The sequence below is a fragment of the Akebia trifoliata genome, chromosome 15, assembly GCF_017979445.1.
Source record: "Akebia trifoliata isolate Shusen 1 chromosome 15, ASM1797944v1, whole genome shotgun sequence".
Lineage (NCBI taxonomy): Eukaryota > Viridiplantae > Streptophyta > Magnoliopsida > Ranunculales > Lardizabalaceae > Akebia > Akebia trifoliata.
This window is the reverse complement of record NC_141389.1, coordinates 11,239,762-11,252,010: the sequence shown is the minus strand read 5'-3', so window position 1 is coordinate 11,252,010 and position 12,249 is coordinate 11,239,762. Positions and strand designations below refer to the sequence as shown.

The 12,249-nt window shown below is 36.2% G+C and overlaps 1 protein-coding gene across 1 annotated transcript; it reads right to left on the bottom strand.

Moving 5' to 3' along the window:
* Positions 1-553: 553 nt before the first annotated feature.
* On the bottom strand, positions 554-10,666 carry LOC147384340 (DNA/RNA helicase protein). The gene is made up of 4 exons (XM_086425956.1): positions 9,013-10,666; positions 5,200-5,491; positions 1,375-2,206; positions 554-934 (listed from the first exon to the last, which is right to left on the bottom strand). Exons 1-3 carry the CDS (start codon positions 10,498-10,500, stop codon positions 1,395-1,397), a joined length of 2,592 nt encoding a protein of 863 aa, XP_086282082.1. The 5' UTR covers positions 10,501-10,666; the 3' UTR covers positions 554-934; positions 1,375-1,394.
* Positions 10,667-12,249: the final 1,583 nt, after the last annotated feature.

Sequence of the window (12,249 nt, the reverse complement as noted above, 5' to 3'; positions counted from 1 at the left end):
ATGGATCCATTCGATTGTGTAAGATGGATCCTAATAGTACCAAAGTGGACCCACTATTCCTGGTTCTGACCAGAAATATGGATAAGGATCCGACAATGATGATCAGCATCATCATAATGATATATAACAAATAATAAATCGCTCATAATTTTTATAGAAAAATGTGGAACATTTGTCATCCATGCACCCCCAATAGAAGATAAACTAAGCAAAAGTCGATTACGATGATTTGGCTATGTGCAAAGAGAGACTGATACCCAGACCCTATAGAAAGAAAATGCAACTTGAAAGTCATAAAAGGGTATCAGAAAAGCCAAAAAGGACATGAATTTAGATTGACCTTGGCGAATAACCCCAAGGGGTTTACCCAGTGGCAAGCTGAGCCTTGATAAGCTCCTCACTCAGGATGAGTAGGTCAAGTGTTTGAAACCACACGAAGCTATGAATATCTTGGGGCCACCCTTCAGGGTCCCACCTGAAGGGTGGGGCTACCCACGATATCAACAAAAAAAAAAAAAAAAGATAACCACAACGAATCAAAGAATTAGAAAGCAATATTAATACAACAAAAAAAAGTTTTCATTATGTGAACCAAAAATACTTAATATTGTTTTCATCCCATCTTTGCAAAAAGTTAGAAGTTCTTAAGAACATCTGTGAGTTTCTCTGAAAATTAAGGAAATATTGGAAATTTTCATCTCCAAGACCCACATGAGGATAGGGGTACTCACTTTGCTGTCTTTCAGCCAAAATAAACAAACATAGCTTCTTTTCTCTCCCTCAAAATTATAATTCATTAGAATTGTATAAAAGAGAGAAAATATGGCCATACCTACCATCCAAAAAAAGGTTTCAAAATTTTGAAAGATACGGATCCTGTTTTGGATCACAAGTATTGTTTCTCGCCTCCATTTCTTATATCCTTCTTTTTCACCTGAAAAGTGCCAATTCAATGAAAAGAGGTTAAAACGAATCTCCATGAAAATATTGCGCAATAATTCAATGTAAACTTATATATTTATGCATGAAAACGACAGATAATGCTAACTAAACAACTACTCCAAAATACATTCTTATGAAGAGGGAGAGAACTACGAATATAAGAGGGTCACAGGACTTAACTGGGGTACGACACACCCGATGGTGGAGGGAAAATATACACTCAATACTCCCCCTCACCCATAAGGGTGGAAAGATAAGAACCCGTGACCCATACGAACCCAACGCTCTGATACCATGTTAACCAACCAACTACTCCAAAAGACTGATCTTATGGAGGGGGAGAACTATGAATATAAGAGGGTCACAGGGATTAAATGAGGTATGACACACTCGAGAGTGGAGGAAAATATACACTCAACAGATAACACGTACATGATCATATAAGAGGTCGTTCATAAGGACATAAGGATGCGGAGGTCTTCCATTCCAATTTCTCTCCGATCCTTACCACTCTTCCTCCTGAAAGCTTCTCCTGCCAACCTTTTCTTCCTCTCCTGTAACTCCAATATCCTCTCTTCAATACTATTTCTTGCGATAAGTCTCACAATCTTCACGTCCTCTTTCTGCCCAATCCGGTGAACCCGGTCCATGGCTTGTTCTTCAACCACCGGGTTCCACCATGGCTCCATCAAGTAGACCCTCGATGCTGCCGTCAGATTTATACCTGCACCCGAAGACTTAAGGCTTGCGAGCAGCACTGTTGGTGCACCCGAACCCTGGTCTCCGAATTGATTGATCACTTGAGCTCTCTTTTTTGCTGTCATCGACCCATCTAATCGTAAAGTCCCAAAACCGGCTGCCTTGAGTGGCTCTTCAAGTAAGATCAACATTTTTCTGAACTGTGAGAAAACTACAGATTTGATAGATGGATTTTCTTCTCTAGTTGCAATAAGGAATTTCAACAAGGCTGCGACTTTTGAAGATGTAGTAGGTCTCTCAGAAGTATGAATCTCGGTATTGGGGATGTCTGGAGATTCTGGTGGGGCTAAGAAGAGATCTGACTCGGATAGGCGGCGGCGACAGAGAGGACAGCAAGCATTTTGGCGTTTTAGTGCTTTTAGGATGCAGTCTCGGCAAAAGATGTGAGCACAACATGTAATTATGGTTTTGGTTGGTGGAGAGATGCAAATTGGGCAGTCAAAGTCATCTCCATCTTGTAACATTGAGACCAACTTTTTAAGTAATTCTGGGTTATTGGTTACGTCTGCACAAAATACAATCTATCAATTAAAGTACATACATAATTACAAGACAATGTGAGATTAACTAAAATAAGAACACATTCAGATCCCACAAAGAACAATACATTGCAAGCACTATATGGGTTAAAGAACTTATAGGACAATTTCATAGGCCAGCTAGTCCTTCCAAGCAACAACATAGTCATACTTCCAAGTTTCATGTATGTTATCCTCTTTTTCACTTTTTATGTGCATTTTGTGTCTTTGTGACTGACAAGGGTCAATTTTGAATGGGTAATGTGCTTCAGGTGTCTTTTTGAAAGATTTCAGTGAGCTTCTGTGTTAACTTATCAAGCTGAAGTTCCACACTACTAGGCAAAGAAGTTAGGAAGGTCTATTTGGCATTGCAAGACACTTGTCAAAAACAGAAGATCGGAAACTAATCCCACTCTAATACTTTGGTTTTTTGCATATTGATACACAACTTCAAAACAAATCAAAAAACCCACCCAAGAATCTGACTTAGTCTGTGAAGGCATCCAAGAAAACAAGTGTATCATCAAAAATTTATATATGTGAAACCAAAGGTTACCAAGTTCAAAACTACTTAACTCCCCAAATGGAAACTGTCTACTCATTTGTTATCGAAGGCATGACAACAATATTGAATAGAAACATAGAAAGTGGGTCGCCTTGCCTTAAACCTCTTGAACCAAATGAGAAGCCCACCCAAGAATTGTCTTGATTCCACAAATGGAGAAGAAGGCTCCTAATTTCTACTCAAGTTGGTCTGGATTCCCATAAATGCACCACTGGGTTCGACATCTCCCACGTGCAGTGTCCTTAAGGTAGATATCAGCTTACAGTGCAAAGTCGTCTTCTTTTTTTTTTTTTAATTGATAAGCTGGGGTTTGAAAGAGGCCCCACCTTTTGCCTTAAAATAAAGAAAATCAAATACAGTGCAAAGTCTTACTCACTATCCCCATGATTCAACAATCGTTAGCCAGGATAGGAAGCATTCCAAAGCTATGAGTCCCTCAAAAAATATGAAAAAAAAGAATGAAAGAAAATGACAATGGAAGACATATCTGGGTTCTGGGTGTGTGTTTTTAATCCGCAACAAGGGAGGACGTCCACTTTTATAGACAGCAAAGGCCCTCCAACAGTCAAAAGGTAAAAAAGAACAAATGAAAAGCACTAAAAATTAATATAAAAATTTAAAAGGATAAAAGATATAGGTTTAAATACCATGTTAAAGGAAAGCCAAGATTAAAAGCGTGTTTATGTGGATTATTAGTTCACATTTAACAAGAGTAGCAGTGTTAGCTGGACACGCGGCATGGGTGCCAAGTGTCAAGGTGTTGACAGGTGTTTGGCACACCAAATTCTGAAAATTTGAATATGGTGATACAGCCATACAAAAATAAATGGATGTATACAATCAAATATCTATCTTAAAGAATGCGGAAAGAAGATAAAAGAATTAAGATAGGCAAATCGTATTTCATGTTAGATATGAAGCAAGTATTAATAATAGAAATGATAAGGAAGTCTTAGAGAGTTGATTTGAAATTTTGACAAAAAGAAGAAAGTAAAACTATGTATGTCAGCACCTAATTTAAATTATTCGATATTATACACAGTTTTTAAGAGCCCAAGCACTTTTATTAATAAGTTACAATACCATAAACTGTGTTTTGTTAATCAGTTTACCCAATCGAAATGAGACAGACTTTGATAATTTCATTTAATGCTTTTCATACATGTCACAGAGTGTCGTGCCATGTTGAGGAGTTCCATGTGTCACCAAGTGTTGGCACGACAAAAATTCCGAAAGTATAATAGCCAACATTGCTGTTCCTGGGGGTAAAACACTAATGAAGAGGGGAAAATTTTGTTCAAAAAGATATGGGACCCACAACACACATCCAAGCCCTCATTCATCTCCACACTCACATCCACACCCCACTCCGATAAGATATGGCTTGGCTCATATCGAGGCGCATGTGTGCTTTTGTTTGTGTGCTTAGTTGGTGCAAAATAGTCCCCAAGGGGGGAAAATGTGGATGCTCCAAGGGCTCCACCCTTAAATACCAACTTCGTCTCTCATAGACTCAAGAAACTCCTTATTATCTTCCAATGTGGCACTAAAAGAATTTCACATAAAAAAAGGGACCAAAGTAGTGGTTCACACTTCTATAAAGTTTATATATTACGAAGTGCATCTCTAGTTCATACTAAACCTTACAAACGACCAAATAACTTGCATAAAATCAACAATCCTACACATTAACGAAATTTAAGAACAAATCCAAGGTGTAAATAGAGTACATTTTGCCAAAAGAGGGCTAAATTGATCCTTCATTTACCCTTATTTCTTTATTTCCTTTTTTTGTTTTTTGGGTAAGCGGGGGTTTAGAGGATGTGCGCTTCTACAATGCAATGTAAGTAGCATTTTCCAATCACATTAAAAGGACCATTTTTATCAGATGAAAGTAATTCTGGACATGCTTTATGGAGTTGAATGTTGGCATTCAAGAAACATTTCTATCACCTTATTGGACTTCACAAGAATCATCATTTGACGTATAATCCTATTATCTCAACTACCCATGAAGAGAAAGAAAGGCATTGTGGACATGATAATTAAGCAGGTGAAAAAAAGAATAAAAGAGAGCTTCTATTGTCATACCAAATTTTACTAACACCACCCCCAAGATATGTGCTAATAATTCTTGGGTGATTTACATATGAATTGAGGTGCTGTTAGCAAAAGCTGGTGTGGCAATAGAATCTCTCAAAAACAATCAAGAAGTTAACAAAGCCTTCACTTCTACCGTCTAACAAACCAAAGGACAAACGGCAAGTGATCTATGTTAAAAAGTGCAAAATTAAACGAATCTCTAGAAAAACATTTCAAACATGAATCAAAGAATCTTTAAAATTCTTTCAAAATCCAAAGGGAGTGGATTCGAACTTTGAAGATTGGAAAATAAGTCCTCTATAAATTTGTTACCTCCAATATTGTTGGATGGAAGCAGAGATCTAAAATCTGAAGGACACAAGGCCATATCAGTACAGATCTGACGAAGCCGAAGAATAAGACCAAGTACAGTGGAATAGTTGCGAATAATACTGCCAAAACGAATGTAGTCATGGACCACACACTTGGCTTCTTCCTCCATTTGGTCATATTGTTCACGCTCTTCAGTAGAGAGCTCCACAAAACAAGTCTCTATGGTTTTTGGTGGTAGTCCAACCAAATTGTTGTCTTTTGCTCTTCGCAAAGAAATGGTTGCCATTAAAACCTGTAACAAAATTATCCATGAGTTTCATTAAAAATCAATATGGATCTGAAATCCTAGAATGCAAATCAAGTCTGTCAGAATACTGTAAAACGCTAAACTACAGGAAAAAAAATTCCGTAAAAGGTGATCATATTGAAAATGAATTCAAATAAGGTTTTCAAATTGCAACATTTCCAAGTTTGTTTTATTGAGTTTTATCATGAAATAGAAATTTAGAAACATATCAGCAACAGGTTGACATCTGTCATATTGGGGGATGGCATCGTGGCCCCACATCCATACCCATTTTTCCTATTTTCTAGTGTTTTACATTATGAATTTGAGTTTCCTAGGAAAATTTGAGTTTCCTAGGAGATTTTGGTGTTAGTAGGTGGGATATAGACATATCCCACCTTCAATTTGCAGATGATATTATTGATTTTTCTTGAGAGATCTTCTTTGTTGTTTCAAAGAGATGCCATGGTTGAGCATTAACGTAGTTAAGAATTTTTTTTGTTTTTTTTTTGGCATTTAAGTGTTTGACATTAGGGGTTGCCTAGCTCCTACTCAGATTTTCCCTTAGGAGCAAGCTATCAATCTAATGTTATGTGGGACTTGGTGATGTGATGATTGGAAGGGATGCTTAGGAATTATTTGTGGAATGGTTTAGAGAATCCCATTAGTACATTTAGTGGAGCGGAAGACAGGTCAGGTTTGATAAAGGCTAGTTAAATCTTATCCTAAATCTACACTAAACATGCCCACCTCAAACCCAATAGTGTTTGACTAACCTTCAAATAACTACCAACTCGACAGTGCTACACCAAATCTATTCCCACCCCGATTCACCTTTAACCCAAAAGATAACATTAAGAAAATAATGATAAATATGAAAAATATAAAATTGGGTCCATACAACATATCACATGATATTTTGTGTAGTATGATAACATTTCAAGTACAACACAACTAGGTTTATCAAGCGTTCATATAGTAAAAAAATCCACTACCCCTTTGGACTTCAAAGATTCAATGATTCTCCTACAAAATGCAATCTGGCTCTGTGCTTGTTCTTTTACTTTGTTTTGTTTTTTCTTTGAGTAGGTCACCTCGGTTTACCTTTGTACTTTCTATTTCCTTTTATCTATAAAAAAAAAGTGCGATCTAGCCAGTCGCAATTGGACTTGTTTTCCATCTTTACTTTTCTTGTTTTGAATGAATATCTCATTTTTTTCTCACCCAAACAAATTAAAACATTTTGAGATAAAGAATACGAACAGAATCTCAAGTTGTTATGTTTCGGTCATGCCAAATTCTGAGAAGTCTCAGTTGGGACCATGGTTATACCTTTTGTTTCCACCATTGGACTCATAAGCCACATGATAGGATTTTAATGGCACCTTAAGTATCGATATAGGGACACTTAAGAGATGGACTAAACCCATGTCATCTACAATTATTATTGTGTAACCAAAGTGTGCAGAAGCAACAAATATTAAAGAAATGAAAGATGATGTTAATACAAAGCAACAAACCCAACATTCATCATCATCATCCAAGTCTTATCCTAAGGATTTGGAGTCGATTAAATGAACATGCACAAACCTCAGTTGACTTTCTCTTAGCTTATTGTCTAATGGAGCTACTCCTACATTTTGTTGAATGCATTCCTTTATAATTTATCTTTCCTATTCTTTACACTCATCCATCTCAACATTATCATCTTTGCCATGTTTGATTTATTAACATGATGCTTCTTAATCACCCAATATTTAGTTCCATAAAACATGGTTAGTCTTACAATTGTCTTATAAAATTTTAGATTTAATTTCAATGGTACGTGTCACTCATATAGCTCTTCAAAAGCCCACCTCCACTTTAACAGTTTAACCATCCAGCTTTGATCCTATGGGAAACATCTTCCTCAATCTCTTCATCTTTATGTGTAATAGATCCAAGATAATGTAAAGTACTCATTTCATGATATTTTTAGACCATCAATTTTTACTCGACAATCCTCTTTCTTGTTGTCAGTACTAAATTTACAATCCCATACTTGATCTTAGTTCTACTTATTCTAAAGCCCGGTGTTTTAAAGTATCTAAGGCGTACTTGAGGCGTTTTGGGTTCTTGAGGCGAGGCACAAGCTTCAATTAATTAAAATAAAAATCCTAAAAAATATATAACAGTTATAATAAATTCATAAAAAAAATATATGAACAAGTAAACGACCATCAAGCATCAAATAAACATTAAACAACAAAAGTGTAGGGAAGTAGCAATGTAACATACTAGATTAGTAACAATGTTTCATCACTCATAGTATCAAACATCAAATAAACAACTAGTCTAGGCCTACAAATGAAGTTTTAGACCCTAGTACAAACTAGAGAAAAATTAAAATAACTAAAAATCATCTTCACCAGCAGGGTCCTCCAAAACCTAGTAAATACTTGATTTGTTGCTTCTATATAACCACAGTCTTGGAAGAAAGTTGTTGGAAGTGATGGAATCGAAATTGAATGAGTATTGGAAGTTCTAGGAAGAAATCTTGGTGTAGGGAGACAATGGGGTTTGAAAGAGGGATTTTGAGATTTCTCTTCAATACTTGTGTTTTAAACCAACAAACACTTTTATCTAGTAGGCTTTAGTAAATAAATGACATGGGGTAGGGTATTTGTGTAAAAGAAAACAAAAAAATTCCAAAAAAAAAAAATTCAAATAATGACCCACGAGTTTGGGGTTTTTCGCCAAAACTGAGGCTTAAGCTTCACAAAGCCTCAAGACATAAGCCTTGAAGTGTACGCCTCACACACCTCAGGCGTAAGCCTCACAAAATCCTTATGAGGCTTAAGCCTAGAGGCATGATCCCTACACCTCACCTCAAGGCGTAAGCCTTTTAAAACATTGCTAAAGCCCTTGGACTCCAACATCTCTCTCCACAATTCTAGTTTTGCATTGACACCTATATCAACAAAATCTCTATGAATTGAATGTGAGCGAAATGAGAATGTGAATAATTTTTATTTTCTTTTTCAAGAGGGCAAAAGGGTTAATGGGTAAGCTGTTGAGCATAAGTTTGTGGTATCAACACGCACAATCTTTGGTTCTTTACCAACTTGGCAAGCGGGCATCTCCTATAAAGGATCTTTTATGGGACATTGGCCTATTGGTAAAAATTCCTATAAAATTTTATTTTTCAAGGAAAACATCTAGCAAAGGCTAAAAGTTATATGGAGTGTCAACGAGTTGACAAGGGTTCTTTTTCTTATGAGTATAAGGTGGGTTGATGAATATGCATGAGTGCACGAGAATATAAGGATGAAAGCATAGAAGATACTTCGCAGTTGTGTGCATTTTTGCTAATTAACCAAGTTATAATTAAAGTAATGTCCCATTTAGTGAAGCACTTAAACTTTCTATCAAATAGTGTCAATGCAAAAAAATATATATATTGTAAGTTGAGCAGTTGAATACAACATATGTGAAGATTAGAATGCAAAAAAAAAAGGCTCTTAAAGACGGACAATACGTGAGCTTACCTGCAACCGTGAGAGCCCATTTTCATCTCCATGATTAAGGGGGCGTTGCACTAGGCTTTGCCAATAACTATTAACTGAAAATGGCTCAAAATTTAAGAAAGCCATAAGTGAAAACAAATCAAATGAGCCATTTTGAATAGGTGTCCCAGTAACAACCCATCTCCTCTTAGCTTTAAGGTTAATAACAGCTCGACTTTGTAAAGCTCCTGCATTCTTAATCAAATGTGCCTCATCCAAAATAACTCGGAACCACTCTATCGTTTCCATAGGTGAACCCCTCGAATGATAATCAGAAGCTAAGGTACTATAAGTTGTCAAAACTATATCATATTTCTGAAGCACCTCCACATCTTTAGTACGATCCCCATAATACATGTAAACCTTCAAGCTACCATGTCTAGTATGTTCACATAGTTGAGTTAACCATGTTGAAAATACCGATGGAGGGCAAACAATTAGAGTCGTTTTCGGACCCGATTCTGTATTTCCTTTGTTTTCTCGAGTTTCATTCACTTTTTGTTTTTTACACGAACCTACGCTTCTTTTGACCCGGTTTCCCTTCGATTTCTTTCCAAGTAAGAAAGATAATGTTTCTTCTCCTTCCCTTTCTTCCTCTTCACTACTATTACGATGGGGTTTCGTAATTGCAATCAAAGAGAGCAATGTGAGTGTCTTACCCAAACCCATATCATCAGCGAAGATTCCACCTCTTAAAGACTCGGGCCTCGATCTCGTTTCGTAATTCGTCAAAACATTCAAGTAAACCCCATTTTTTTCTTCCCAAAAAGGCGGCAATTCTCGAGAATTCTCTCTATGAACCAACCAACCCAATCCTTCCTTTTGATGCAAAAATAGCTCAGTTTTTATAACATTCTTTGGTGGAATCAAAACTTCCATTCCACAACTCTTCTTGCTCTCATCAGAACCCACTAACTTAAAAATCTCATCAACACTTCGAACCCCTCTCTCAACTTTCTTCTCTTTAACAATTAAAGACTCAGAAACATTAAAAGAAGGACTAGATTGAGAAATTAACAACAACCCACCTCGAGAAATCTCAAATTGAATAATGGGGAACGATTCAATTCTTGCGAAAATGTGGATTTGAAAAGGAATAGTATACCTGTGTTTAGACCCAGGAGTAAGGGGTACAATTCCTTCGATCGTAATGAGACCAGCATCGATTAGAGGAGCAAGAACACGAGATGTACATCGTTCGATGTATCCAACTTGGATTGATCGCATGTTAAAGACTTTAATAGCGTTTACGTCATGAGGATTAATGGGTTCTCGAACTAAACCCACCATTTCTCTTCCATTAATCGAACCAGAATAGTATTGAAGACCAACAATATGAGAAATAATAAAACCCAATAAGAAAGATTCAGAAGAAAGAGAAGGAGATTCAGGTTGATAGTTGGATTCTTCTTCGCTTTCTACGTCTCCCCATTGATCGAGATTAAGGTAAGCTTGTACAGGATCGTCCATGGAGATGAAGAGGTGAAGAGATGGGGGTGTAGGTTAAGGATGAACACTTACAAGGAGTAAATTAGCAGAAGTGGTTGATTTTGAGTCAGGTTTTTGTTCTGTATTTCTCTGCCTTTTTGTGCCGTTTTATTTAAATTTTGAAGGATATCTGATTTGGAAAGAAGAACGGTTTCTTAAGAGAGGTTTTGGAATTTGGACTGAAACGAGAATAGAGGAGTTTGTGTTTGATAGACACACAAGATCAGTACGGCTAGATTTCCTCGAGATTTACGCTGATTATATCTTGAGGAATGATATGGTGTAGAGTGGTTGAGGATTTGGGATTTGGTACGGCAGCAGGAACACCTGATCAGTAGTATGGGCCGCGTCCAATTTAAGCTTGAGCTGGCTCTTAAATGTTTTTGATGTGTGGGGTGTGTCACTCTGAGGGTGAGATTGCCACGTGTCCATTGATATCTTATAGTATTTGTTTGTTAATGGGACTTTGTGTAGAGCTCTTCTGAGTCCTTCCTATGGAATCACTTTTCCAAGAATCACTTTTTTGCTGAAGTGTTTTTGGAGAATAATTTTTTAGCCATTCGGAATAAGGCAAAAAATCGAGTTTTATTCGATTTTGGGTTGGAAAAACGCAGTTAAACACTCACTAAATGGGAAAATGCAGCATATATATGCTTTATAAGAGTTTTTATATGTCCCACGTCAAAAATTTGAAAACAAATAATTCTGAATACTTCGAAAGGTAGTAATATAATTATAATAATCCAATGATTTTTATACGAGTGAGTTTTTACTCACGGACCAACACTTGATTGACATATGGTGCAAATGGCGTAAGTAATAGAGAGAAAATTTCTTTTTCCTACCCACACGTCCTTTGCTTATAAATTTTAATTTTAAGATTTCAAATTTTAAAAAGGATCGTAGGACTCACATGAATTATCATATTGGCAATCAAACACCACAACAACCTAGATTTCATTTAAAAACTCATAGTAAAAAAAAATAAAATTTTTTTAACTTCATTCAAGGTGTTGAAAATGGATGGTTACTGAGCACCTAAATTTAAAATTAAAATTCAATGATGAAAATATATATATTTTTTTTAATTCATAGAATTTCGTCATGTACGATATTGTGGTATTGGATCATGTTTTTGAATGCCACAAGATGATTTAACGAAGAAATTTCCTTTTTTGTATCATGTGCAAGAGAGAAATTTTCTCTCTTATTGCTCACGCCATCTACGTCATATGTCAAATAATTATTGGATTGTGAGCAAATTTGCTCACAATTTGCTCACTTTTACATGGCTCCTATCTTTTCTCTCTCTTATATTTTAGTTTTTTTTTTTTTTCACTTTTTTTTTTATTTTAATTTTAATTCTATTAGGAAGGATTTGTATGAAGTTATCCTTAGTAGTTATTTAATTATAATAAGGTATTAGAGTTCTATATTATAATTCGAATAAAGTGGCTTTGGAAACCTGATTATGTTGAATCTGTCATTTTCTTTTTATTAATGCATGTGAGTTGGCCCATTCACTCTACTTGGCCTCCCCCCCCCCCCCCTTCATTCACACACACACACACACACACACACACACACACACAAAAAGGGCAAAAACATTGAAAGTGCTATGTAACTTTCTTGACTTGTGAGGAAGAGCTCATCTCAGCTTCTGATTACCACTGAGAACATAGTAGGCATCACCAAGGCAATTGTGTCACCTTAAAATGCAATATTTTAAGG

What these genes read in the sequence shown, in the direction of transcription:
- LOC147384340 (XM_086425956.1), bottom strand. Translation starts at nt 10,500, where the DNA reads ATGGACGATCCTGTACAAGCTTACCTTAATCTCGATCAATGGGGAGAC. An exon ending in ATGGGCTCTCACGGTTGCAG is followed by an intron (nt 5,492 to 9,012) that starts GTAAGCTCACGT and finishes ATTTTGTTACAG; the next exon opens with GTTTTAATGGCAACCATTTC. An exon ending in TCCATCCAACAATATTGGAG is followed by an intron (nt 2,207 to 5,199) that starts GTAACAAATTTA and finishes TATTTTGTGCAG; the next exon opens with ACGTAACCAATAACCCAGAA.